Raw genomic sequence first — 27,780 nt, forward strand, 5'->3', positions numbered from 1 at the left:
AGAGCATTCAACTGTCTGAAACACCAGGTTACCAGGTCCTCTGTCTGTTAATGCTGGATTTCCTCCAACTCATTCACACACAGATGAAATGGGAGCTCATGGCAGGTGTCAGATGCTAATGAAATGGACACAGGTTGCCTTGGAGTGAAATAAGGTTAAATCACCCCCAAAAAGAGTATCACTTGAGCCCTTTAAACATCCCTGCTGATGCTGAGACAGTTTGCTGGGTTGCAAGTGAAAGGTAAGAAGACACTTTTCTATAGAAAAATAGAGCGGCAAATTACTGGAAGGCATTTCACTGTTTTATATGGTTCTTTGTATGTACTTTGCAGTGACCAGGAGAAGTCAGAAATGTTTCTCATTAACTAATTACCTGTAAAATGCGGAGCAAAACTTTACGCCGTGTTGTGCTGACAGAGTTAAGGTCATTTTATATCTGTTACTTTACCTGAGCTTTACCTGGGTGGGGTGGGGGCGGAAGGAAGGAAAGGTAAGGCAAGCATTTTATGGGGATAGTTTAATTAAATCTATCCATTCCAAACAATTTTAGAATTACTTTTAAAAAACAAAATGTTTAAAAATTAATGTTTTTTTTAAAAAAAATTCAAAATACTTTTTAAAAAATAATTTATAAAAACCTATTTTTTTAAAAAAACGCAAGGTTGATTTATATAAAGCAGTCTATCAAATAATAATCTGTGCCCTCGGGGTTTGGTTTTTACTAATTAATCTTATATTTTAACTCACTTTTTTTAATTAAATAAAGCCAAATCACTCCCCGAATTCACTTAAAGTTTTTATTTCACCTTTTTTTTTTGCCGAATGGGTTGCAAAATGTTCCCGAAAATGCCGGAGCCCTGTGTGTTGCAAAGTCCAGATTTTTACCCCTGATTGTTTCAGATGAAGTCAGTAAATAAGACTGTTGTGGGTGTTAATTTGCGGTGGGAGTGCCTGTGAGTGACAGGTGTTGGGAGGCGATGCGAGTGACAGGTGTCAGGAGCGGCTTTGATTGACGGTGAACCCCAACGCCACAGTCTGGGGTCCCGAAGCCTTGGCTCTCGCCGACCTGCGCCTAATACTTTCCCGGGAAATTAGGTGAGCATTGCGTCCCTCCAGAGAGAGAGGGTGAGAAAGAGAGAGAGCATTCCATTCCAGCGATCTATCTCTGGAATTTCCGTGCGTGTGTAGGTGGGATGCATGGGATTCTCAGCTCGGTTTGGGTATGCTTAAGCACGGTGATGGGTTTCTACATGTGTCAGACACCCGGCTGACCAAATAAAAACACAGATGCAAAGTCCGGACTTGCTTCTTCAGTTGATCAGACGTACAATGCGTCAACATAGATCTGTGGACACATTAATTGTTTTTAACCTTCAGGTTCTCATTTTCTCAATCATTTACAGTATCTTGTTCCTTTGCGCGGTAGATTTCCACAATGAGTCACAGCAGCATAGCAGAAGATAGAGTTTTATTGCGTGGGTCTAGTGTCGGGCGGCAATAAAGGTGTTCATTTGGAAACATCAGAGAACTGCCTGTCTGCAGCTGGGATTAAGCAGTGTTAAAGTGTTGCTGCCTGTTAGTCATTAGATGAAATGCTTACAGGTTATTAAGTGAATGGGTTTCACTTATTCACTGTAACGCTGATCAATTTACCTGCTCCTTACAAGAACCGGATAAAGCTCTTCATTGGACTTTGGTGTAGCACTTTGCTGTGTCCCTAAGGTATGGGAACTAGTTGGAATTCTATACGGAGCTATATAGTGTATTGTACAGTCTGCAGTGTGGTTGCAAGGCAGGTAAGCAAACCGTAGAAGGGAATGTCACTGTTTGTGATACTAGGGACTGTATATGGTTTGGTCCTTTATCCCAAACCCTTCACAAGATGTTATTTTTCGGGGCTTTGCGTGTTGCTAAGTTGCCCTGCTTGGCGTGAGACAATAAACCATGGATCCCGTCTGTCTGTTCAAGGGGACGTTAAAAGATCCCATGGCACTCTTCAAAAAAGAGAAGGGAGTTTTTCTCTCCTGGTGTCCTGGCCAACAATGCTCCCTTCAAAATTGGTCGCTCCCTTCAAGGCTGTGTGGAGAAATCGTTGTGCGCAAAATTGGCTGCTGCGTTCATCTACAAAACACATAGTTAGTCCACGTTCACAGTAAATCATGTGAAATGCTTTGAGGGATCTTCCCGATGTGAAAGGCGCTGGATAACTATTATAATTATTAAAGGCAAGGATGATTATTATTATCAAGGAACAAGATGTCTTGTATTAGGCATATTGCCTAGAACAGCAGGAGAGCTCTGCTCCAGAGTAATAATAATCTTTGCATTTGATTTAGACCTTATCGCGTCTTCGAGACGTCTCAAAGCGCTTCACAGAATATACTGTAAAGTAAATTGACTGTATGTTTTGTGGGCAAAACAAAAGAATAATCCCCTCGGATCTTTAACAAGTCTTACATCTGAACCAACGGAACAGAAAAAAAAGGGGCTTCAGTTTAACGTCTCACCCAAACTGTATAGAATTATTTATAGAGTTAAGGATTTAATTACTCTCCCACTGATGGGCTGATACAATACAAACATGTCACAGATATCAGGAAAACCATCTTTACTCTAAGAGTTAGTTATAAATGTTTGGAATAATCATTGTCCACCTGAGCCACTAATTCCCTTCACTCCCCCCGGCTGCCCTCGTCCATGCCTCCATCACTTGCTCGCTAATGACTCCAGTTCCTCTCTTCACAAGCTGTAGAGCATCCAGAACACTGCAGCTCGTGTCCTCTACCTCACCAGGCTCCTCGAGCCCCTCGTTCAGCTCTACTGGCTACACCCCATCCTTCTTATCCTCGAACTTCCAGCCATTCTGCCCCCACGCTCTGGAACTCCATCCCAGAGTCCCTCTGCCTTACCCTCGCACACCCTCCCTCACATCTTGTATCCAAACTGGACACAGAGAAGAAAATAAAATGCGAAAGGGAGTTTCTCTTTCCCAGTTTGTGAAGGAATCTTTGATCCTCTCCTGCATGTGGTGTGCGCATGTGTGTGTATGATTAGGTGTTACAGGATATCAAGGGTCCCCCTCATTCGATGGGAGCTGAGATTGCCATATTTTACATTCCTGACGAGGTTTGGATATGTTCAGAGACCAGTCTGAACCAGACACTCACCAAATACCTTTCCCCAGCTGTGGAGTTCTCTGGACCATATTTCTGTCAGTGCCCAGTATCTGTGGGTGCTATTCCACTGAGATGGCCTCTTTACATAGTACACACACATATATACATTTCGTGTCATTTTACGTGTATACAAATGGGTGCGTTTCGCCCACAAAATACACAGTCGCTCCAGTTCACGGTGAAGCGAATTGAGACGACATCCTGGTGTGAAAGTTCCTGTATAAAATGGCAGGGTTATTATTTTACTGTTTATGACAGGTGTCCTGGTTTCCTCTTGCTCTCTCTGTAATTGAATGTGATCCAACCCAAGATTTACCCTTTCCATGATGTGATATCTCGATAGTTGATCTGCAGGGTCAGGTTTTTCTCAGGGGAATGGATATGGGGGAACATTCCCCCTCCTTCCTCGGTAAATCTTAGCTCATTTGAGGAGCTGGATGAACGTAACCCTCACAGCAGTGTCCCCGGTTACAAACAGTACAGAGTTTTTGTTGATCAAATGTTCCACGCAGTTCGAGTCTTGTCGGGATCACGGGAATGCCATCAGTGGAATGTGTCTGGACAGCGCTCAATAACATAGATTGATAACCTGCTGTTTTTGCTCAATTACCCTTCGGGGTCTGGGATTTAGAGGCTTTTCAGTTTTACCTGTGTGTCGTCGTTCACCTCTCTTGGTAGATTAATGGCTTGGGGAGGGTTTGTGCGTGCGGGGTCTGAGTGATTAGCTGAACGTTCGTTTCACATTGTATACTTTACATTCCTGTATCCCAACATCAATTGGCTTGTCGGTTGCCAAGCTCAGGAATTGTCATCTTTTGAAGTTTGAGGACGAATTCTCATTATTTGTTCTATTTGTGCGTATTTTTATGAACGTGTACAAAAGAATGCCACAGTTCATCCTTCCCCAGAACACCCAGACTGTGGAGTTCTTTTGCAATCTTTCCTACAGTCTATAGGTTTTTAAAGCCACTTATTTCTTGATTTGCTCGCCTTCTCGCCGGTATGTTTCAGCCTTGCTGCGGTAGAGTATTGGAGATTTTGCCTTTCACTTAGTGTCTCATTTTAAACAATCAATTTCACACAGGGTACAAGTAGCAGGAATCGCCCACAAAACATACACTCAATTCACTTTACAGTATAATCCGTGAAGCGCTTTGAGTTGTCTCAATGAGGTGATAAAGCCCAAGGATTATTATTAAGATTTGCGTCACACCTTTAGGGCTGATTGTAATCTTTCGCCATCCATCATGTCCAACATGTCTTTGTAATGTATTCTCTGTGTAAGATTCTCTATCTTGAAAACAAATAATACATTTTACATTATTCGATGAAACAATAAAATCCCAAACTTCTCAAACAAAATGAGTTTATGCTAAATAAACTATATTTAGCATAAATAATCATTAAATATAGCACTTTCTTACGTCGTTCAGAAGTCTCAAAGTGCTTTGCAGAATATACTATAAAGTGAATTGACTGTAAATTTTGTGGGCAAAAAGCAGCAGCCAAATGTACACAGCAGTGTCCCACAAATGGCTGTGGATTGACCGAAAACATATATTTTTTGAAGTGATTACCCCCGGAAAGCGATCCACCAATTGACTAATAGCTGTGAATAACCTTAGTTTTCCTGTCTGGGATCGGTGTTTGTTTCCAAATGCAAACCCAGGACTTTGCTGTGGATGTGACTTTTCCCCCAGTCCCAATATTCAGCAAACATTTCATTCTTTGGTGCCAAAGGATTCATACGCATTGAACCCCTTCAACTGTGAGATCAAAGGCACTATTCCAGCACTAGCAACCAGCAGAAAAACGACTTCTTTTGTTATTGGGCTGTTTGATATTCGTGATATCATAGAGGAATAAAACAGTGTTCTCTCGCCAAATAGCCCGGTTATAAATAACTTGAGCAGTTCCACCTGTCCCTGGGGCAGGTATTAGAAAGCAGGTTGAAATGATGCCAGGAACGGACTCAAATTTCAGTCTTTAGAAAATGAACTTACAGAATGTTTTTGAGTCATGTTTGAGTTGACCTGCACCAGATAACTGTGAATATGCTCTTTCTGCTGTTGCTCTGATGCATCAGACGTAAAATTCATGACTGGTCCATCTCAAGGCCTTCCTTTTTGACCGCGCTTTTGGGCATCTTTCCCCTCACCCACCGCCCCCCCTCCCCACCCTTTTTCCTCCACCTTGGTTGACACATCCAGCCCTGGACTATCAAGAACCTTGGGTAACCTCCTGGTATGAAACGTTCAGTACAAATGTAAATTGGTTTGTATTTTGTATTGGGAAACATTGTCTTCATTTACAAATTGCCAAAGGGACTAAAGAACATCCATAGATGTGTGAAATCCTGAACTGATTGCCCTATCTTTAGCTACTCTGTCATTTTAAGCTTGTTATATATATATATATATTCAGTTAAATGTGTTTGGATCCATTTGTTCTCTTGAGAAGACTAGGGGTGGATCCTGCTTTACATCCTTGCAGGAGTTGTATTATAATAACCCACTGTGCCCTCACCCTGTTGATCCTTAGACATAAGAACCGCCAATAATAAGCTTTGCATCACCTCCATTCACTGAGAGCTGCTTTTGTGGCAGTGTTTTGCGCTGTTCACTCCTCCCCAGTGGAAAGACTGTGAGTGTCTGGAGGATTTAGCTGGGCTCTGACGCTCGCCATTGTCTGTGTCTGGGTTGACACATGAATAACGTGAGCAAGAAAAATGTCACCAGAGGGTGATGGTGCCCATGCAATAGTAACTGAGCACAAGTCTTGAGAGGGGAGGGAGTGGGTGGGTGGCGGGGGGAGGTCCACTTTCCATCAGATGATGAGTAAACTTGTGTAACGTGGTTTATACAACTCAAGGTCACAATTCGAACGATGATCGGCTTGTGAGTTGGAGCAAGTCGCCAATTGTGCCAAAATTTCAGTCTGGTCTTGTCCAAAAACCTTCAGCATCGGTGAACCAGCGAATCACTTCGAGCTGCTGTCCTTTCTCGGTATGAAATGTTCTGATGACTGTCTCGCCTTTTCCGTGCACAACCATAGATAGACAGCTGAGCCAACCTGCGGCTCAAACTGAACTAGTTTATCGCCACTGATTTTTTTTTAATGGATCGCTTTGTTGCGAACTGCGGTTAAAATAACAACCATCTGTAATAACGCTGGCGTACGTGTGTGGGAGGAGGCGGGGAGAGGGAATCAGAGTGAGAATTTCGGGGGGGTAGGGGGGGAATTTCTGGGTTTCTTTTTTCTTTTGCAAAATGAAAACTGGCTGAAATAATTCGCTCACAGAACGGGATTGTTCGCTCGCAGACAGCCTGAGCGCTGGCTGGCAGTTCAGCATGGTTTGGCTCGGAGCTCAGAGGAGAATAGGCTGTTGCATTCCAGTGGCTTAGCAACCGGCTCGGCTTTGCAGAAGGGGACTCTTCTGAGAGCGAGAGAATGAGCTTCTAAAGCCTGATTGTGTTCCCGCTCGCTGTTTTTTTTTTTTGGTGGAGGGGGGGTGGGGGGCGCGGAAAAATACCCTTTTTTTTTGTCCCAGAGTTTTTTTTTTACAAAGAGAAATCAAATTTAAAGCTTCCCTTCGACACACCAATTCCACTCCCTCCTCCTCCTCCTCCTCTCAAAGAGCCAGTTGAACTAGGATCCTTATTGCATGGGTTATCCGCTGAGCTAAAGCGACTCAGGTGAGTGCAAAAGTGATCCAGGATTATCTTTTTTCTCCCAGTTCCCCCCCCCACCCACCACCACCACAAAAATCTTTTCAACTGTGACCTTCCTTTCTCCCTTCCTCTGTTTCGTTCACTCGCTTTTATTTTCTATAAGTTCAGCATCAAAGCTTATTTTTTTTCTGCCTCTCACATCCACCTTTGGGTTTCTTTTCCCATCGTCTTTATTCGCAATAATTTGCTTTTCCTTTCCAGCTGCCTGTAATGTTTGTGCTGTGCCCTTGACCCATTTTAACTTTCCTTCTGTTTCCCCCCCCCCCCACCCCACCACCCCCACCAAAGATGTATGACAGACAGCCTGCAAGCCTCGCACCCTATGTCTTTTTATGTGTGGCTTCGAGTAGTAAACCCTGCCAGTTAATCATGTTCCTATTCAGCTCTTCACAATACTTGGCTGCTGTTGTACCTGCTGGTAGTTTACCTAAGTGCGCTGAATACTCTGCTCTTTGATGCACAATGTGAAGAATGATCTTTGATCTGCCCCCTTTTTCTCTCTCTCTCGTTGCGAGAAACCTTTGTCCAGAACCTGTGGATTTCCACCTCCGACTGACTTTCTTTTCCAGAAGCCGAATTTAATCAGCGCAACTTTCAAGCCCTGTTCAAAGCGGTGAGAAAATAAGATTACTGTCCTGACTTTGTATTGCTTCGTCTATTCAGATTGTGCGATGGATTTTGTCCAGTGTTTTTTTTTTAACACGACTAGGCACCAGTGCTTAAAGGAACTGTGTCTTCATTGAAGTCAGGGTCATTGCTGCGTATTTTTTGTTTCGGTTAACTTCACTGTAGGTGGACACTTGATCTCTCATTTCCCCCCCCCTCTCTTTCTCCCCCCCCCCCCCCACCCCCAAATTTGCCAAGCACTGTCCATCTTAATAAATACTGTGCCCTTTAAAATTAAACCTTTCTCTGTCCAGCTTGATTCACTCAAGCTTGTCAAATGCTGTCAGTGGCAGAAAGAATCTCTCCTGTGATCTGAAATATTAACCAGGTTCTTCCCTAGAAAAGTATTTTGGAATAAAATACAGTGTGCAGATTTTTACGCCTCTTTCTGACTTGTACCCCTCTCCTAGAGGAGCCTGACTTGTGCTGGGGTGTGTTTGCACTGGCACTCAAGCATCTATAAATAATAATAATCCTTGCTTTTGATATAGGGCCTTATCACGTCTTAGAGAAGAAAAGCGATCCGCCAATCGACTAACAACCGGGTTCTAACTTACTGCTCGGTCAACAGAGGCGCGTGGAGTAAAGAAAGTTGAACCCAGGTCCTCTCGCTTGCGAGGCGAGTGCTCTAACCTCTACGCTACGGGACTCCACTGAACCATTGAGTACAGTGTTGAGAGGAGTGACCGCTCCTCATCCACACAAGGGGCTAACGTCACGTGGAACATGCGTTTAACCTGGTTTATTTCAAACTTTTCAAAACAGATCCCACCTGCCATGGGAGGTAATCCTTGGTGCTCACTCATAGCCAACTTGGTCAAGTGCACTATTTGACCCCAGTGCTAACGGGTCGTGAGTTTGTGCACCCAACACGCTACGTGGTTTAGCTACAGATTTTAAGACGTTGCTATGGAGCTGTTTAAGCAGGCAGCTTGGTGTGAAAAGCCATCAGTCATCAAACCTCTCTCACACAAACGTGTCTCGTTCATTCAAAAATACACAACTCTATTTTAGTGCAGAAACCTTGGAAGAAAAATGTGCGTTGTTGCGTGCATTCCATTCTGGCCAGCTGTGCCAAGTAGCTGAAATGGTTTAATTTGTAACTTTTAACAATAAAAGTCTCTTGGCTCCTGTTCCTTGGGGATTGCGTTACTTGTTCTGAGACTTTTCACTGCCGAGGAACAGATTGGAGGATGTTTATTGGGGGGAGACGCTGGTTTTACAGAGTTTCTTGATGATATTCAATGAACTTTCGTCCAGTGTTTTGGTGTGAAAGACCATTCAATTAACACAAAGCAATAAATCGGTCAAAGGCCACAGGTAGAGAACGGCAGGTTTTTACCATCTCAGTCTATTTGAGTGGACAAATCCTTTCCAGCAACCGAACATTGCCACCCTTAGTGCATCTATTGTACTAGTTAAACAAAGACAAATTTAAGTTCTTGTTCAAGCATGAGTGTGTTGTGCAGACTGGTTGTGTATGTGGATTAATAACTAAACCAGACTGAGAGCTTCACATATGTATTGTACCTACGTTTCCCTCTGTCTGGATTGGAGCACACACTCTCTACCCCAGACAGAATACTAGACAGTATTAGGCTTGGGTTGGCAAGAGATCTGGGCGGGGGTGTAGTCTTGATGGAGATTAACTTGAGACAGAAACTGTGTGAGAGTTATCACTTTGTCTGGACCTGTAGCTGTGTCTTGCCTTGTTTTATCACTTGCATTAATGGTCATTCAGGTAACATTTCTTCAGAGGAATGAAAGTTTGCTTGCATTTTGAAAGCCTCACAGGTATTAAAGTACAATACAGTAAATGTTAATGACTGACTGGTACTGTTCAATGTCTCCATGTCTCTCAGATACTCTTCAATGTCCGTACCTTGTGTTAGCTGCAATAAAACAGAAACTTTGTCCCAGCTGTGATTTATTGCCCGTCTCCTGTTCCTCTTCTCTGAGAAAGAGAGAGAGAAATGAAAGATAGATATTTCACATAGGATAGCATCTCTGAGTGCTGTACTGAGATGGGCTTAGATGCTGAGGAAGGGGGAGATAGTTTTAAGCGTGATTGAAGAGATATGTCTTCAGGTGGGATTTGAAGGTAGAGAGAGTGAGGAGGAATTGAGGCAAGGAGTTCCAGAGAGAAGGAAACTAGTAGCTGAAGGCATGTCCATGGATGATGGTGTGTGTGTAAATCTGTCTTAGGGAAATGAAATGCGTAATGTGTTCATGATGAAGCATCGTGCTGGGTCAGAACCAACCACGTTACGGCTGAAAACTCTCCCTGAAAGTAACTGAGGTAAAACTCCCGAACATCTGTTTATGTTTCTGATTTTGCTTTATTGGGTTTTGATCTTCTGCCGGCCACAAATGATGGTATACGTGCATGGTTTCAACAGGACAAAGAACACAATGTGTGTGTGTGTGAGATTTGTATCATTTCGTGGCATTTGCTTGTGTTCTTACCTGGCTCTGACCCAGGTGAGTTCCGAGGCAGTCTGTGTAACCCTCATGGTCACTGTTTGCTCTTGCAGTCGCTGATCGTGCTTTGGAGCGGAGCCATTGCCCTGCGGCAGGAATGAAAGTCCTGACTGTTCTTTTGATGTTCGGTAAGTTCCCTCTCACACCGTTGACCTCTCTGTTAATTCCATTTGTATGCTTATCAAATGCAGGGATTATTATTATTATTTATTATTAGGACCAGTGATAATAATAATCCTTGGATTTAACATAGGGTCTTATCACGTCTTCAAGACGTCTCAAAGTGCTTCACAGAATATACTGCAAAGTGAATTGACTGTACGTTTTGTGGGCGAAATGCCCAGAATGGTACCCACTTATTGCCAGGGTCTGCAAGCAACACAAAGGTGGGATCTTCCTGTTCTGTGTGAGTCAGTCACTCGCTGGATAAATCATTGAGTGAGACCCCTCTACGCTTTTTAATATCAGACACGCTGAACCCTAGCCTAACTCTTAACAGATCTGTCAAGTTGCCATTGTGACCCAGGAGCTGGGGAAATCTGTCTGGGGTCACTACCCTATTCAAGTGTTGTCAATGAAAATGCAAGCGTCAAGGAAACCAAAGGCACACAATGGGAAGTGCTACTTGTGGACTGAGTGAGTGATGTTTCGTTCAGAGGCGTTCAATGAAAAGCCGTTTTGTTGCCTAGTAACTTGACTAGCGGTAGGGTACAACTAACAGAAAGCACCGCAAAAATAATAATAATATTGTGTACTCTGCCTAATGGCTAGGAATTTGTACAAAAAGGTTTTCACGGCTTTCACAAGGCAAGACTTCACTCGGAATCAAGGATCTCGCAGCACAGAAGGAAGCTATTCAGCCCATCGTTCCTGTGTTGGCTCTCCAAAAGAGCCATCCATTTCGCCCCACACCCTATTGTATTTTCCTTTGCCTATTTCCCTGTTAAGAGCTATTATAGATTTAGTATTTTTTTTAAAAAATCCCCAAATCTCACCCACAGTTGTTTTTTTGCTAATGATTTTGTATTTTATGACCTTTACTTACTGACTCACCAACCAGGAGAAATTTGATCCAGTCAATCTCCCCATTCACGGTATCAAAACCCTCCTCATTCTGAACACGAAACTTGGTGCAGTTAGAGACGTTACAAAAAGAAGCAGCTATCGGAGAAACTAACATTCTGACTCAGAGGTTAGAGTGCTACCAATTGAACCAAACCGATACCTTTGGAATATTTAGGTATAGGTGCAGACTGAGATGGACAAAAATACCTGGGACATCGCGGTTTCTCTGTTGATTGGAACCTGGAGAGAATGTGTGTTGCGGGAAGGAGGTCAGGGTTGAATCGTAGGAGAGGGGGAAGGAAAAGTAGCTGAAGCTTTCACTTGACTGATTTGGGGAGAACTTTTCCCAAGGAAACAGAGTAGATAAGGTGAATTTTACTTGAGTGTGTGGAAGCAGCAAGTTTCAATAGGCTAAATGTTCCTTTGTCATTCCACACTTACTTCTTTTTCTTCCCAGTCAATCTGGGATAGCTTCCCGTCCTGGGAAGGGGCCGCAGGTAAAAGTGGAGTAACTCTGGTCAATGTAATTATGTATTATAGTTCAGTGCCTCTTTCCGCAGGTTTCCCAGATGAATGAGTTCCAGGTAGGGCTGGGCTTCCTGGAATAAGTAATGGTGGAATGCCCTTATCTCTTAGGATAACCCTAAACCGCATATGTTTCTGCGTCTTCCTCTATTGAAGGTGTGGCAGACTTTTATTGGCAACCTTTTCGGCACGGAGTTACGGTGGAGTTTTCTAGCTATCCAAAGCTGAGCCCAGTTTGGAACACACACTGAATCCTCTGTCCAACATAGCCTTGAACCTGAATGTCTGTCTGTGCCTGTTTGACTTTGAAACTTCAGGCAAGTTTCCTCACTCCACGCCTCTATTTACCCAGCAGTAGTAGGAACCTGATTGATAGTCAATTGGCGGATTGCTTTCCGGGGGCATAATCTCTTTCATCTAATAATAATAATAATTTGGTCATTTAATCCACGATAGTTTGTGGGCCGCTGTGCGCAATTGGACAATCCTCTCCATGTTATTGTGACTTCCTTAATGAAAGTTAGCCCCAGTGTAAAACAGTGATAAGGAGACATCTCTGTGCAGAGAGCAACATGTTCAGCAAAACAGCATCTAACGTACAGAACAATGAATCCGTGCCTTTATAAAGATCAATCGTAAGGAAGAATTTCCATCAGCAGAGCCTCATTAACTGATGTGCTGCATCCAGAACCTCTTTGAGCTTCAGCGCAAACATCACCTCTGATAATTAAGCTGTCAGTGATAGCTTGTCTCCTCATGTAAGTGCAGCGACCTTCCCTCGAGCGTCCAATTGACTGGGATACCTCCTGCTGGTAATAAATAGAGAACAGCCAGGAAAAGCATGTTCCGAGAATGTCAGTCTCAAAACAATCTTCCTTGAAAGGATTAGTTGGGAGTCTTATGATGTACGATTATGTGAGTGGATTGATCTGGATTTCTGGTGTAAGTTTAGCAAGTGCTTGAACGTGCACTTTGCACTGATTTTCTGCAGGCAGTACCACCCTATTGCAGTTTAATCATCAGTTAATCATTGAGTCGTCTGTAACACTGATCTCATTGTGGGTGTGCATTGTCACTATTTGTCACTAACAAATAAATCCCTCGCAATCCATGACCTCACCGTCGAGGAAAACATTGACATCCTCGCCCTCACTGAAACCTGGGTCACCCCAGACCACACCTCCAGGTTACACCTTTCACCAAACCCCACGGCCTAATGGCCGTGGCGGTGGTGTGGCTCTCATCCCCCGGTCCCCTCTCGGCCTTTCCCCTTACTCCTCTGAAACCTTCCCCTCCTTTGAACACCTTACCCTCTACCACCCTTCCAGGCTCTCCCTCAAAATCCTCCTTGTTACCGTCCCCTCCCAGGCCCTCCCCTGCCTTCCTCTCGGACATCTCCACCCTCCTATCTTCCCTCTCCTCTTAACGCCTCCTCATCTTAGGTGACTTCAACCACTTCACCCCCTCCTGCTCTACCTCTGCCGCCTTCTCCTCCCTCAAGGTGGCCACTCCCTTGACCTGGTGATCACCCGGAGCCTCACCGTCTCGGACATCACCATCATTGACAAAGCCATTTCGGACTTAATCTCCCTCAATACTTCCGTACCCCTTCCCTTTCTCAACCCTCTACCATCACATGCCGTCTGTAAAGAAAACAAATTCCTCCCTCTCCACTGCCCTGGAGTCATCTGAACTCCTACACCTCTGGCCCTCCCTGACCGATCTCCCCTCCTCACTCTTTTCTCCACAACTCCCTCTCCTCTATTCTGGACTCCCTTGCCCCCCCTCACCTCCCGAACTGCCTCATACTCCCGTAAATCCCCGGTACACCAGCCGTCTCCGTTCCCTCAACGCACAAGTGCGAGCTGCCGAACGTGCTTGGACCAAATCTAAACTAATGGGCGGCAGATTTGGCTCCATCATACCAAGACCTACCCCTGCGCTCTTGCCTCCGCCAAATTCTCCTTCTACTCCAAGGTTATCTTGGAGGCAAAGGACAACCCCAGGCTTCTCTTTTCCACTCAATTTTTTTTCAACATGCCCGCAACCTTAGGAAACTCTGTCATAACTCGGTCAGCTTCCTGCCCTACAAAAATGGCTGAGTTTCAGGTCACTGCTGACCTCTCTTCCTGTGCGGAAAGTACCATACCATCAGTTCTTTGCGGCTTCGCATGGTGGACAGTGATGTCAGTAATGACCCAGACATTAGCTGGCTTTTTTTGTTTGCCTGTAAGGTAGACGAAGGTTAACCTTTTTGCCCACAAAACACATAGTCACTACACTTTACAGTATATTCTGTGAAGCGCTTTCATACGTCTTGAAGACATGACAAGGCACTGTATCAAATGCAAGGATTATTATTATAACTTGGATCTGTTACTGTAAATTATTATAACCTAGAGCTAAACTGCTGTTACTGAAATTGCTGACTCAACTTCGGAGTTTCTTCGTTTGAACACAATAAGTTAATGATTAGAACTAAATGTTTTTATAAAAGAGGAACGAAGTAAGTCTCGGAATCCAAGGTGAGCGTGTGTTATGGTATGTACTGTGTGTGCATTAGAGTAGCACTAATGGGAATGTTTGGAATAGTCAGGATGCTTTGACAATATGTTCAACGCCCCTGAATTCTTCAAAAGAATCTCAATTTGAAAGCTGGGCGTGTCTTACGGTCTGGGGGAGACCGGCTAAATGCAGCGGCTCAGTGATACAGACCCAGATACAGGTATCTGTTCGTCTCTCACCAACTTCACGTTCAATCAGTTGGGCCTGAAAGGAGACGAGAAATTCCACCTTACAAAGTACCCCTTCGACCATGCCTATGGTCACCTATCTCTCCCTCCCCACTTCTCTATTGGTTCGGGTCTCCAATCATTAAGAAGTTCTCCGCAATGTTATGTTAGGTGTTTCAAGCCTGAATCAGGCCTAGAGGTCCCTATCCTACAAGCATGTGGCTATCTTGAGGGCAATGTACCGGATAGCAAAAAGATTGCACAACTTGTCCCTGTGTTTTGTTTGTGCGTAAAAGCTCATTGAACGTAACGACTGTGCTTCGCAAATTCGTGTTTGCATAAGTTGTGTCTGTATAAATGCCGCAACGACCGATGTAACTTGCCGTATAACTCATCAGCTTCCAATTTAGCTGGAATACCGAGGGCCAGATAGAGGCTGGTATTTGACAAGCCTATCACTTGAACCTGCTCCAAGGAGATCAGGTGGCGTCTGGGTCCTTGGCCCAGAATTTCTCTCCCTCTCCCACCACCCCGAGTCCCTTCATTGTAAAATGTTTGGAGACATTATCCTTGCATCTGATACAGTGCCTCACACATCTTTGAGACCTCTCAAAGCGCTTTACAGAACATATACTGCAAAGTGAATTGACTGTATTGAAGTGACCAATTTATTATTTCTTTAAGGATTTAATATCCTAGTGAAGGGTTTGTATAAATGCAAGTTACAGCACAGAAGTAGTCCATCATGCACGTACTGGCTCCCTGAAGGAGACAATCTAGGGAGTCCTGTAGCTCAGTGGTTAGAGCACTCGCCTCGCAATCAAGAGACCTGGGTTTGATTCCTGGCAGGGCGAAAGTTTCCTTACCCCACACATCTGATAATAATCCCTCAAGAAAACAAAAACAATAATAAAATTGGTCACTTCAATCCACGACTGTTTGTGGGGACGCTGCTGTGCGCAATTGGCTGCCAATTGGTGTTTCGCCCACAAATATACAGTCAATTCACTTTACAGTATATTCTGTGAAACACTTTGAGACGTCTCGAAGACCTGAAAAGCACTATAGCAAATGCAAGGCTTATTATATTTTTATTTATATATCTAGTTCAACCCATTCTCCTGCCTTCTACCCACATCTCTTTATATTTCTCCAATTCAGATAATGATCTAAGTCCCCCTTAAAAACAATAGAAATTCTGTGTCCTAACAACTATAGATTAAAATAAATCTCCTAACATTTCCCTTTGCTCTTCTGGATTTACCTTAAACCTTTGCCCTCTTGTTACTGACTCACTATCGAGTGCACATGTTGAGTCTATTTCAGTCCAGGTATTGCACCATACCTGGAGTCTTGCAGCTCAGTGGTTAGAGCACTCGCCTCACAAGTGAGAGACCTGGGTTCGATTCCCAGCAGGGTGAAACCTTGGGCAACTTTCCTTACTCCACTCTCGCCTGATAATAATCCCTCAAGAAAAAAATAATAAATTAGTCATTTCAATCCACGACTGTTTGTAGGACACTGCTGTGCGCAATTGGCTGCCACATTTCGCCCACAAATATGCAGTCTATTCACTTTGCAGTATATTCTGTGAAGCGCTTTGAGACGTCTAGAAGACGTGAAAAGCGCTCTACCAAATGCAAGAATTATTATTCTTATTGTGTCAGCTGTACTGGGACAATGTCAGTATACTGCAGTTCTGACAGAATTATTCCTTCATGTTTTATTTGCTTTTCGTCAAACTTGGAAAACTTCTCAATGGATTCCACGAGGAAAGGAGATATAGGAGTGGGTGTTAAACTACAGGTGGAATTAACTGTAGGAGCTACAGCTGATTGCCAAAACTGTTGGTCGGTTGTGAATTTCTCCATTGAAAATCTAATATTAATCTACGACACTGGGCATTTAACACACAGTTTGATCCTGAGATGGGAAGATAGATATTCTGAAATGATGGGATCATATAGTCTGAAGACCCCTCTACATTGAAGTCTCCTGTGTCAAGTGGTAATCTCTGTGCTGATTTAGAAGGACACGTTTTAAGGTTGTCTCAATGCTTCAGCTGGTAAAGGCACTCCTCGCTCTTCTGCTGATTATACAGACAAACCAGGAAAGTCCCGAGTTCAATCTCTGTCTGTGCAGCCAGTTGATCTCAATTGGGATGGGTGTGTAATTGGTCTCAGTCGCCCCTTGACTCAGAGAGAGAAGCAGGAAAATCAGCCAGGAACCAATATTGAGGGGGCTACCAACTGAGCCCAGTTAACACAAAACCTGAGTATAGGACAGAGGCTGCGATGCCAGTCGTACATGGTCTGCTGATGATCCTCGTCTCGACTCCCGTGCGGCGAAAGGCCACTAGGATATTGAACGCCACTTATGGAACCTTATGGCAGCATCAGCCCGTGTCTTCAGGGGGCGAGAGAGAGAGAGAGAGAGGAGGAAATTAAATGTATCGTTGATTTGGGGAGGCAGAGGCAAGACAGTTGAGAAAATACATTTTTTGGGATCACACGCCGACTGCTTGCTTCACATGAGAGGCTGCATTGAGCAAAGAATATTAATTAAAATGATTACAATAACAAATACTCCTGTGTGGTCAGCTCTGGTTCAATAATTGTGGCAATGGCTCTTTCCCAGCAGCTCTGTTCTCCCCTTTCCCCTCCCACCACATACATCTCCCACTGCTCACGGCTATAACAGTCGAGACAACTTATTCATCTGAGTTTCTGCTCTCAGGTAGGTTTCGGTTGGGATCTGTGCCTAATTTACCATTGTTTCCAAGCCCAAAGGGGTACGAAATAAATTGAGGAGCTACAAAAGTCAAGGGTTGGCAATTAGTTAAATCAGCTTCATATTAGGATGTCGTCTCATAACAAATTTCCTTCAACGTAAAATAAATGTTTTCAAAATGACCATAAATATACAATGATAATAATAATAATAATCCTTGCCTTTGATATAGCACCTTATCACGACTTTGAGACATCTCAAAGCCCTTCACAGAAGATACTGTAAAGTGAATTGACTATGTTTTGTGGGTAATTCGGTGCATCCCACAAGAACACAGTTTAGTTTCTATCAGTTCCACATTGTAGGAGTCGAGGAACTTCAGCCACAAAACTGATAAGGCCATTACAGCTGCCTAAATCAATTGTCTGACTGAATTTTCAGTAGTTCAGCTAATGTTGTCCTTGAGAAAGAAAGGAATTGATAGTTAAAATATGCGTTAGGAAATTTATTGAAACTTTTCAAGAAAGTTGCCAAGTTGAGAATATGGTCCCCACACAACGCCAGCCCCAGCCTCGACTCACGTAATAAATATAATAATGTAGAGTCTTAGGACGTCTTTCTAAATCCCTTACCTTTTCTTTCCCGACAGTGACAAGTGGCTTTGCCCAGGAGCAGCCATCTTTGCCACATGGATGTACAGAGGGAAGCTGTTACCCAGCAACGGGGAACCTCCTGATCGGTCGAGCTCCAAATTTGACCGCCACGTCAACATGCGGCCTCCAGAGACCCACCGATTACTGTATAGTCAGCCATCTCCAAGTAAGTCTGTGGCCACTCCTGGCACCTTCTCATCGCTGCGGTCAACCCTGGTATCTTCTCAACTTGCCATCCGGGAGACAAAAAAAAATCGTTAACATCGTTAATGCCTCTAGTTATTGAGTTTTCAATCCACGACTGTTTGTGGGATGCTGCTGTGCACAATTGGCTGCCGCGTTTCACCCAGAAGATGTGCAGTCTTTACAGCATATCTAACGAAGCGCTTTGAGACGTCTCAAAGACGTGATAAGGCGCTGTATCAAATTCAAGGATTATTATTATTTCTTCATTCAATTTTGCTTCAAACACTTTTTCTTTAATAACATTTTCTTTCATACCTGCATCTCTTGAGAGTATCATCAACATCTCTAACTTTTTTTTGAGAAAGCTTTGATAGCTCCTTCTTATTCCTTCATCTGCAAACATTCTTGTCCACACTATCTCCGCCAATCTCAGTTGGAATGCTCACATCTTCATCGCTAAAGGAATCTCTAAGAGGCACTCAATTTAGTCTCTCATGGAAAATGTACCTTTCCACTAAAAATTCTTAACTCTGTAAAACCCAACTCCTTCCGAGACTGACACATCAATCTAACTTTATTTCTCTCTACATATTTTTCTCACTCGAAACTGTAGTACGTCTCAATACAGTACTACAATAGCTAGTGTCCTCGTCCCTGTCTTTTGCTGAGTGATCCCAAGCTTTGATTTGTGTGCATGAATTTTTCCTCAGAAGAGACGATCATCTGAGAATTTGTGGGGTTTGAAGCTGTACAGTCGTGTGTAGTCTAGTTCAGGTACCAGCATTACCATCAGTTCAAGCACAGACTGAACAAACAAGAGCTTCTTATCAGTTGGAAGCAGATTGTTCTGATGCCTCAGAGATGCAGGAATATTGTTTTGTTTAACTACGATGAGATGTCACATTAGAGTAATGTGTCTGGTGACCTGCCTTCAGCATGGTTGGAAGGACCTTTGGGTTCTGAACGTCTACCAGTGACTGCTTTATAACTTAGAGCCTGTTTGTTTCTTCTTGCCTGTGATAACTCTGTCATTTCACTTCTACTTGCGTTGCTGTTGACTGCCTTATGTCAGCTTCACTGAACTCACCTCTTTTCCTCACCCCCCACATCAGCAGCCCCCTCCTCACTTTACTTGTGACATCCCACTTGGCTCACTTCACCTTTGCTGCTGATAGGAAACCAAACCAAACGAGACCTTGTGGAAGTGATGTGCTCACACCAATGCTAGATGTGGTGGCTGCTTCATAAGGTGCCTTGGGCACAGACACACCAAACCTCTCAGCTTGGCAAAAGGATAAAAAGGGTCTCACCAAACTCAATCTGACTCTACTCGATCTCTGAGGATTCATCAAGGCACAGAGAGAATCGCGCTGTGCAAAGATGAATCACAAGTCACTGTCTGAGTGAGGGCATCAGTGTGTGAGTGCGTAGTGTAACTAATTCAAAAGATCTGATTTACTGTCGTTGGCGATGCACTGTGTGACTAATACATTGCAGGAGCTGCAGGTCTAAAGGTCTGTCTTCCACGTGCAGTAAGTTATACCACTATTGTTGGAAATCACTAACCAGGGTGGGGAGAGGAGAGACAGGTTAGACATTAATATTTCCTTGCAGTTTTAACATGTCAAAGGAATTTTTTTTATATAAAAGTGTTTTGTGGTTGAGACATTATCCTGCGTGAAAGGGGGCTTTAGTTTTATTTAACAAGTTGTTGTTGTTTTTCTCTTCCTGAGAAGATTTGCCTCCTATTCTTTTTCGATGTGTTATTGTTCAACTGTCACCCTAGGGACTGAAACTTATAATGATAATCCTTGCATTTGGCAGACCGCCTTACCACCTTCTCGTGATGTCTCAGAGCATTTCACAGGGCTTTACTATGAAGTGAACTGACTATATTTGTAGGCAAATGTGGCAGACAATTTGCTCTTAGCAAAAGTCCCACAAACAGCCATTAAGTGAGTGACCAATTTTTCAGTTGGGGATTGTTGGCCGGGACTTGGGGGGAAAAAAACTTTGTCCTGTTGATTTGACAGTGAATGCCAGCGGCGTATTCTACTACAGGCGACATGAAAATATACCTCCTCTAACTCTTTCCCTCTCTCTATCTCTCGCCTTTCTCTGAACCTGTTGTGTGTTGGTGAAGTCCCAATTAAGATATCGAATAGATTTCGATTTGGGCTGTACACCCGGCGCGAAAGGCGCTACACAAATGTATTGCGTTGCTGTTTCATTTTGCTCTCTTCCCTTTGTGTTTCCAGTCCTCTGCTCCACATACCTCATTGTTTCAGAAATTGTTGCTCTTATTCTTGGTGTTAAAACATAGCAAACAATCTCTTAAGACGCACTCCCCCTCTCTCCCAGATAAACATAGCAAAGAACTGCGGCATCTACATCTAACCCCGCATCCATCATTACTCATCCTTGACCTTCACTGACTCATCTCCCAGCTCCCTGCAGCTTGGCAACCATACTGCCCGACACAGTTGTCTCTATGATAATCATTAGAATCCTCTGCTGATGTTCCTCACTAGAGACTCGTCTGACTCCTTTGATTAAAGGTGTTGTTGATGGGCACAGCACCAATAACCAACCTACCGAGGGCAAACATAATAAAAGTCAAGGATTTGGCATTGGTATATATTGGCCAGATTCAATGAACGCATTGATTTCTGAGAAATTGCAACAGATCTTTTGATTCTCATAGCTCTTCCCTGTCCTTCTCCCATATGCTCACTCCCAGTGTTGGGAGAATGCCAGGCGTCCTACGGAGATTGAATGTGAAAGCTTCGGCCCATTCTCTCGCATTTATTTTCCTCTCCGCGGCCTAAGCAGACAGCACACTCCGTTCGTGAGGTTGGGCAAGTTGTGACGACAGTCGTAAGCGGCACCTTATAGGAATAGCGCAGACGGAATTTAGCATTGAACAGAGGAGTTCTGTCCGATCAGTTTTCAAGTAGCAAACTGCTTCACCAGAGGGTGGATTACCAATTGTTGTTTGGACTCAAGGTTGTTCCGAACTTGACTCTTTTCCAAGTTCTTTTACACGGGGATACTTCATGTGAGGTTGCTATAGCAAAGCACATCACGTGACACGCCAGTTTGACATTCCCCTCATTCCTTTCCTCTAATCTCCTCTTCCAGCGAGTGTAGCTCAGGGTGTACCTGAGCCAAGCTCTCATTGTGATCCGCAGCTGATAACACCTGTACTCTTGCTGAACACGGATTATTAAAGTGGAATTTACAGTCAGTCTGTGGGAGATCAACCTACAAGTTTCTAATGTGTCAGCCGGGTGTTCAAGCATTGGGTGTGTTTGGTCGTCAAAGGCAAGTCTGATCCTGGCCTTGACAAAATTCTACGGTCTTTACAGCGGGGGGGGGGGGTTTGCTCCAGACCTAACTCATGCTGTACTTTCGCCCACAGTCAAATCACTTTACGGTATATTCTGCGAAGCGCTTTGAGACGTCTCGAAGACGTGATAAGGCGCTATGTCAAATGCAAGGATTATTATTATTACTTGACTTGGAAGAGGTTGAGGGTAGCACTGGCAATGGAAACGTATCCCGTGCCATAGGAACATTGCAACAGGAGTCGGCCATTCAACCACTCAAGCCTCTTCTGCCATTCTAGAAGATCATGGTTGATCTCCTTGCCTTAACTCCAAGTTACCCGCCTTTTTCCCCCATATCCTTCGATACCCTTACCTAACAAAATTCTAGCCACCTCGGTCTTGAAAATGTGAATGGATCCAGCATCTTTTGGGGGAAAGAGTTCCAGATTGCAAACCGTCACCTCAAATATTAGTATCAGTAGTCGTTACTTTGCAGTGCCTTCAATCGAACGTTTCCAAGAAGCTGAGGTGCGTTTCCTCCGAGTAGATTAGGCACAGGGCAGCGAGACACCCCCAAAGTCTTTTCTTTCCTCACAACGAATTTCAGGACTTAGGAGGGGGCCCACATCATAATCCTCTGGGCCATTCGTTTGCATGTTCATTTCAATGAATGCAGTTCAACATAAAAGGTGCTTTACAGATATTCATCCATTCATGTTAGAACAGGTCTCAGCGTTAACAATCAAATCTGGAATTTGGCCATAATCTTCATCACCAAAGATTGGTACGTGTGTGTGTGTGTGTATATACATATATATATACATAAAAAAATCTATTTCCTGAACCTCTGTAAAATCTCTCTCACTCACTTATCTTTTAAATACCTGCCTGCTCGTTAAGCACACTGGTAGACATAGCAGCAATGTAACCTTGGGTCCTCTGGGTGCAATCTGCTATCTTCTTGCCCACTCTAATAAATCCTCACATCGTACTTCATCACAGCCTCAAGTCGCACCGCTCTTTGTCATGACATGTCGAGCATTTTTTTCTTATCTCCTGGGTGTACATTTCAAAAAAGCCTGAAGATGAATGCAACCCAGTAATTTAGTGATCGCGAGCCATATAATACAGCTCACTTAGATCCACGGCCTAGTACTTTGCTACAGTGCGGTAATGTGCTGGTGATTTCCGATAGCAACCTCGCATGCCAAAGGCACTGCCTCGGTGCACCATTAAGTCAGACAGATCAGAGATTCAAGACTTGTGTGTACGGTGGGTGATCTCAACCTGCTGGCTTTACCATGGGCCACCTAGACTAGTGAAGATAAAATCAGTCAGTATTCCCACTGCTGATACTTATCCAGAGACTATGTTTTTGAAACATTGCTCTCTGCTGAAGCACAGTGTCGGTGTTAGGATCGCACATAAATAATACCATTTGGGCAAGGGTTTTATTGAAGGGCACATAACACCCAAAGAACTGGATCATTCGGTGACTGTTAATGTTTGGTCTCCTCTCAAAGCGATTTCTCTTCTTTCTTGCAGGGGGATAAGAAGTGCTTTCAGTGTAATTCGTTGAGGCCTTCTGACCCCAACAGTCACCGAGTGGAGAATGTGGTCTATCTGACAGACCAGACTGGACAAAGGACATGGTGGCAGTCTGAAAACGGTGAGTGCTATATATCACGTTGTCCTTGAGTGTAATCAGCCACGTCCCTGCACCTGCTTTAAAGTGCCCCAACAGTGATGACAGCACAATCATTACCTGTCTCACCAGACGATGCTTGAGCTAATGTTACCTCCTGTTGTTGTGAATCACCATCTGGCTCTGTTTTTCCCCCACTGTACCACAGGCGAGGAAAGAGTCAGCATCCAGCTAAATTTGGAAGCAGAGTTCCACTTCACACACCTCATCATGAAGTTCAAGGTGAGATGGGGGAGAACTATGATTGCATCAAGACCTGGGAAATTTCTAAAGAAACTATAATACTAATAATAATCCTTCTCATGTCTTTGAGACATCTCAAAGCGCTTCAGTTTCTTTATGCTCTTTACAGCCTGAGAACCAGTACTTGGAGCAATAAAATATTTACACTATTCCCTTTGTCTGCTGACAAAGCTCCCTTTGTCTGCTTTATCTGCTAACTCGCTACCAACTTGCCCGCTCCCTCCGTTCATCGGGCTCCGGCCTGCTCCATGTCTCCTGCCCGACCCGCCCTACCATCAGCATCTCTGCCCCCACACACTGGAACTCCATCCCCCGTCCCTTCGCCTCGTTTCCTCTCTTGCCTCCTTCAAGGTCGGTCTCTTCGATCGTGCCTCTGGTCGCCCTCCCACCTCTCTGCCTTCCCTCACCCCTACACCACCCATCCCTCATGCTCGCGCCCCGACATCTGACTGTTTTGGGACGTCTTCCCAACGCGAAAGGCGCTCTATAAATGTAATGTTGTTGCTTGTCCTGGAAGAGGCTTGAATGGTAGCGGAATGGCTTCCACCTCTCATTGTCACCCTCTTCTTCCTGACACCTTTCTTGTTGACCCATGTCTATTCTGCTGCTGTAAAAAATCTCGGTGATCAATAGACAAAGCAACAGCATCTGAATTAAAGTCATTTGATACTGTTTCTATCTCTCTCTCTCTCTCTCTCTCTCTCTCGCTCGCTCGTCAAACCTCACAATTATCATTACTCAACAAGTCAACGTACAAGGCTTTTTTTTGAAACAGGAGCGGAGACTGCTCCCATTCTCTGTAGATGCCTTAAAAATGACTACTCATGTAAGCGGATATTTGACAAAACCGCAAGGTCTTTAATACAAGGTTCGTTGGAAACATGTTGACGAGATTTATTTTGACAGATTGGAATTACACCCTGTGGTCATAGCCAAGCAAGTGGGGGTGGGGGGGGGGGCACTGCTTCTGGGAGAGTTTCAAACATCAGACAATAATTTCGCCCTTTTTTTTTCTTTCTGAAAGTAGAAAAAATGCAATTAGCTCCTTTTGATACTATACTTTTTTTATTAAAAGTGTTTTTTTAAAAAGAAAACTTTTTTCCGATAATGTGAGCTAATTCACAGAATACGGAGCCAGGGGAGAGATTTGGAATTTTTCCCTAAATTTACTTTGTCTAAATTTATATTAGAAAGACGCACACAATCGTTTCTTGTTTGGAAGCTGATGATGCTTTCAGGAGCTCGGTTGCATGCCTGGAAAGCATGCAAGAGAAGACTTGAATGGTGAGAGATGATCTTTCTGTCACCTGTAGCCTCAAACTCTTCCAGTCTTTCTCCATTTATCAATGTTACTGTGGCCATTCCTTCTCCCAAAGGCTATCGAGACACCGTTTCTCCCCCACCCTCCCATCCCCACAAACGCTCTGACGCGCGATCCTAAATTACCACGTTAGAGTAATAATGCTCTAATTATTTCTGGACTGCGATTTCAACATCACAATGTTGGGCTTGAACTCGCAACCTTCTGACTCAGAAGTGAGTGTGTTACTGACTGAGCCAAGCTCTTGTCCTCTCTTGTATTGGATAGGTCCTGCATTATGAACCTCAGGACATCCTTATGTTTCTGTCCGTGTTTGGCTTTCGTTCTGCCTCAAAATCAATAGCATTTGAATCCAGGGTTTGTGGGCTATTGCTGTATGCAACTGGCTGCCAAGTTCACCCACAGTGAATGCTGTGAAGTGCTTTAAGACGTCTCGACGATGTGATAAAGCTCTATATCACATGCATGAATTATCATTATTATCGTTATTCCTTTCCCTATTCTTTCTCCCAAAATTCGCCACTTCACAGTTGTTCTTATTTTTTACTGAACTTCATCTGCCACAACTCTGGCCCCTCTGCTAACATATCTATCTAACTCGAGCGCTCCAGGACACTACCCTGTGTGAGGGGCACTATATTACATGCAAGTTGTTGCTGTTCATACCTGGAGCTTTCTGCACTGAACTTTCCCTTGTGCGTGTTTGTCAATGTGACTTTTCTGCCCGACAGACGTTCCGTCCGGCCGCCATGTTTATTGAGAGGTCCTCGGACTTTGGTCGCAGCTGGAAGATCTATCGCTACTTCGCATTCAACTGCACGGTTGCCTTCCCGTCCATACACACAAGCCCTCTCAGGAGGATCGATGACATTATTTGTGAACACCGATACTCTGACATAGAACCCTCTACGGAGGGTGAGGTTGGTAATTCGCAGCGAAATTCTGGCCAGATTTATGGTGAAACTTTCTGATTTAAAGTAATTCAGGGAGTGGGAGCGGCAGGAGAGAGAGACCAGTGAAGGGCCAGATAATGTTTAAGCTAAAGGAACATCAAAGGTATTCAAATACATTGTGCACATTCTTTATTGTGCCATTGTCCTCCGCTCCAAATTTATCCACGTTCTCGATCACCCAGTTGATTGTGTCCGTCTCGAAACATGGTGAGGATTTTGTGCCAAATCGTGCCACATCTCAACTCGTTGGCTCGTTGAAGCTGTTGGAAACAAATATCTATCGACCTCAAACTTGAAAATGCCAATGACGCACAGCCTTTTGGGGAAGAGAGCTCCAGGTTTCCACTCCCCTTTGTGTGGAAAAAGTGCTCCTGATTTCACTCCTAAATGGCTTAGCTCTTATTTCAAGATGATGCCCCCCCCCTTGTTCATAATTCCCCCACCAGAGGAAACACCTCGATTAGATCACCCCTCCACCTTCTGAACTCCAGCGAATCCAAACCAGTTTGTGCAACCTAGAATATGTATATAATTCATGTGCGTTACCACAGCTGTTCAAATCCCTTTCTGCAGGTCATCTACAAAGTGCTGGATCCTGCCATCAAAGTGGACGACCCTTACAGCCTGGAGATACAAGGTAAACGAGGAGGAAGTTTCATATCTTTCACACATCTAGTTTGCCGATGAAGGGTTTCCTAGGTTTTGTGGTTGTGTAGACGTCCGCAATTGGTCTGAATGTATTTTTCCTTTGGTTGAGTTATTAATGCCATCAGTAGTAGTATTAATAATAACAATAATAATCCTTGCATTTGATACAGCGCCTTATCACGTCTCCGAGATGTTTCAAAACGTTTCACAGGATATACTTTAAGGGGAACCTACTGTATATTGTGTGGGCGCAACATGGCATACAATTGCGCACAGCAGTGTCCCACAAACTAAATGACCAAATCATTATTATTTGATCTTTTTAGAAATGCCTTATTAATGTCTCCAAATTGCTGAAACTCTTTTCTTTTTTTGGTTCTCAGTTCTCAAGAACTGACATTTCTTTTAGTCATTTCTTTATTTTTGTTTCAGATCTTCTAAGAATTACAAACTTGCGAATAAACTTCACGAAGCTGCACACCCTGGGAGACAATCTGCTGGATAGGCGGGTGGAAGTCCTTCAGAAGTATTATTACGCTGTGTACGAGCTTGTGGTTCGAGGCAGTTGTTTTTGCTATGGACACGCATCCGAATGTTCTCCCGTCGAGGCATACGAGGAGGAGTAGAGGGCATGGTAATAATATCCTTGCATTTGATATAGCGCTAAGTATAATTAATAGTGATAATAGAGCTATGATAATAATACTACTAATAATATATTATTATTCATATAATAATATTAATAAAAATAACAATTATACTGAATATTGTATTTGATATAAACGCGCGCAAAATATATAAAATAAAGCCCCTTTATTATAACAATAATATCCTTGCATTTGATTTAGCGCCTTATCACCCACTGTTATCTTAGTAGGAGGCAGCGGAACTAATTGTAATAACAGAAATCATCTAATAATAAAAAGTCTCGTACATAAATTGTACGTTTTGTGACAAAATTAAGAATGTTTTTCTGCTAGACTATTTTTTCTCTCTCCACCGCAACCTTTCTTGTCTTTCTCTATCGTATTGATATTAACTTGTTAGGTTTTGTGGCCTCTCTTCTCGTTCCTCAAGAGTGCTGTGCTAAACACAACGACCTCCTCGTCCTTCCTGCTGCCTGTATCCTCTTTCTGTTGCAATCGAAACTCGACAAAGTCTCTCTGAAACTTTCGCAGGATCTCAAAACCGTGAACTTCCTTCTGTCACTCAATCTTCCCTTCTTACAATGTGAGGTCCTTTAAACCCCAACTTTGGGGCCATCTAACACCTAGTTCTTCATCCTTCTTGTCCTCCCTCCTCTCTTTAATCTTGGTGATGTCCAATGCTTTCCAACTTATTCCTCGATACAGAAACTATCCCTTGTGAAGCTACAGGAGGGGAGTGTGAGACGCAGGGAGCTCTCTCCTGAGTTGGAAGATCAAATCTTATCTTTACGTTTCAGATTCATGGAAGGTGCATCTGTAAGCACAACACCAAGGGATTAAACTGTGAACAGTGTAAGAACTTCTACCATGACCTGCCATGGAGTCCAGCAGAGGCTGGGAATCCGCACGCCTGCAAAGGTGCAGAACTTGTTCCCATCGCTCCCCCTCCTCCGCTTTTATGATCTTGAACGTCCGCATTGTTTACCCCC

General features: G+C 43.8%; 1 protein-coding gene across 1 annotated transcript in view; it reads left to right on the plus strand.

The window, feature by feature from the left end:
* lamb2l (laminin, beta 2-like) overlaps window positions 1–27,780 on the plus strand; it is a 54,612-nt gene continuing 26,832 nt past the window's right edge. The window contains 10 exon segments of the mRNA XM_007890388.2: window positions 1–241; window positions 10,108–10,182; window positions 17,756–17,925; window positions 22,820–22,943; window positions 23,128–23,201; window positions 25,275–25,463; window positions 26,070–26,133; window positions 26,577–26,747; window positions 26,750–26,778; window positions 27,589–27,709. Coding sequence (XP_007888579.2) covers window positions 208–241; window positions 10,108–10,182; window positions 17,756–17,925; window positions 22,820–22,943; window positions 23,128–23,201; window positions 25,275–25,463; window positions 26,070–26,133; window positions 26,577–26,747; window positions 26,750–26,778; window positions 27,589–27,709 — 1,051 coding nt within the window. The 5' untranslated portion in view covers window positions 1–207.

This window comes from Callorhinchus milii, unplaced genomic scaffold (genome assembly GCF_018977255.1).
Source record: "Callorhinchus milii isolate IMCB2004 unplaced genomic scaffold, IMCB_Cmil_1.0 Scaffold12, whole genome shotgun sequence".
NCBI classification, from domain to species: Eukaryota; Metazoa; Chordata; class Chondrichthyes; order Chimaeriformes; family Callorhinchidae; genus Callorhinchus; species Callorhinchus milii.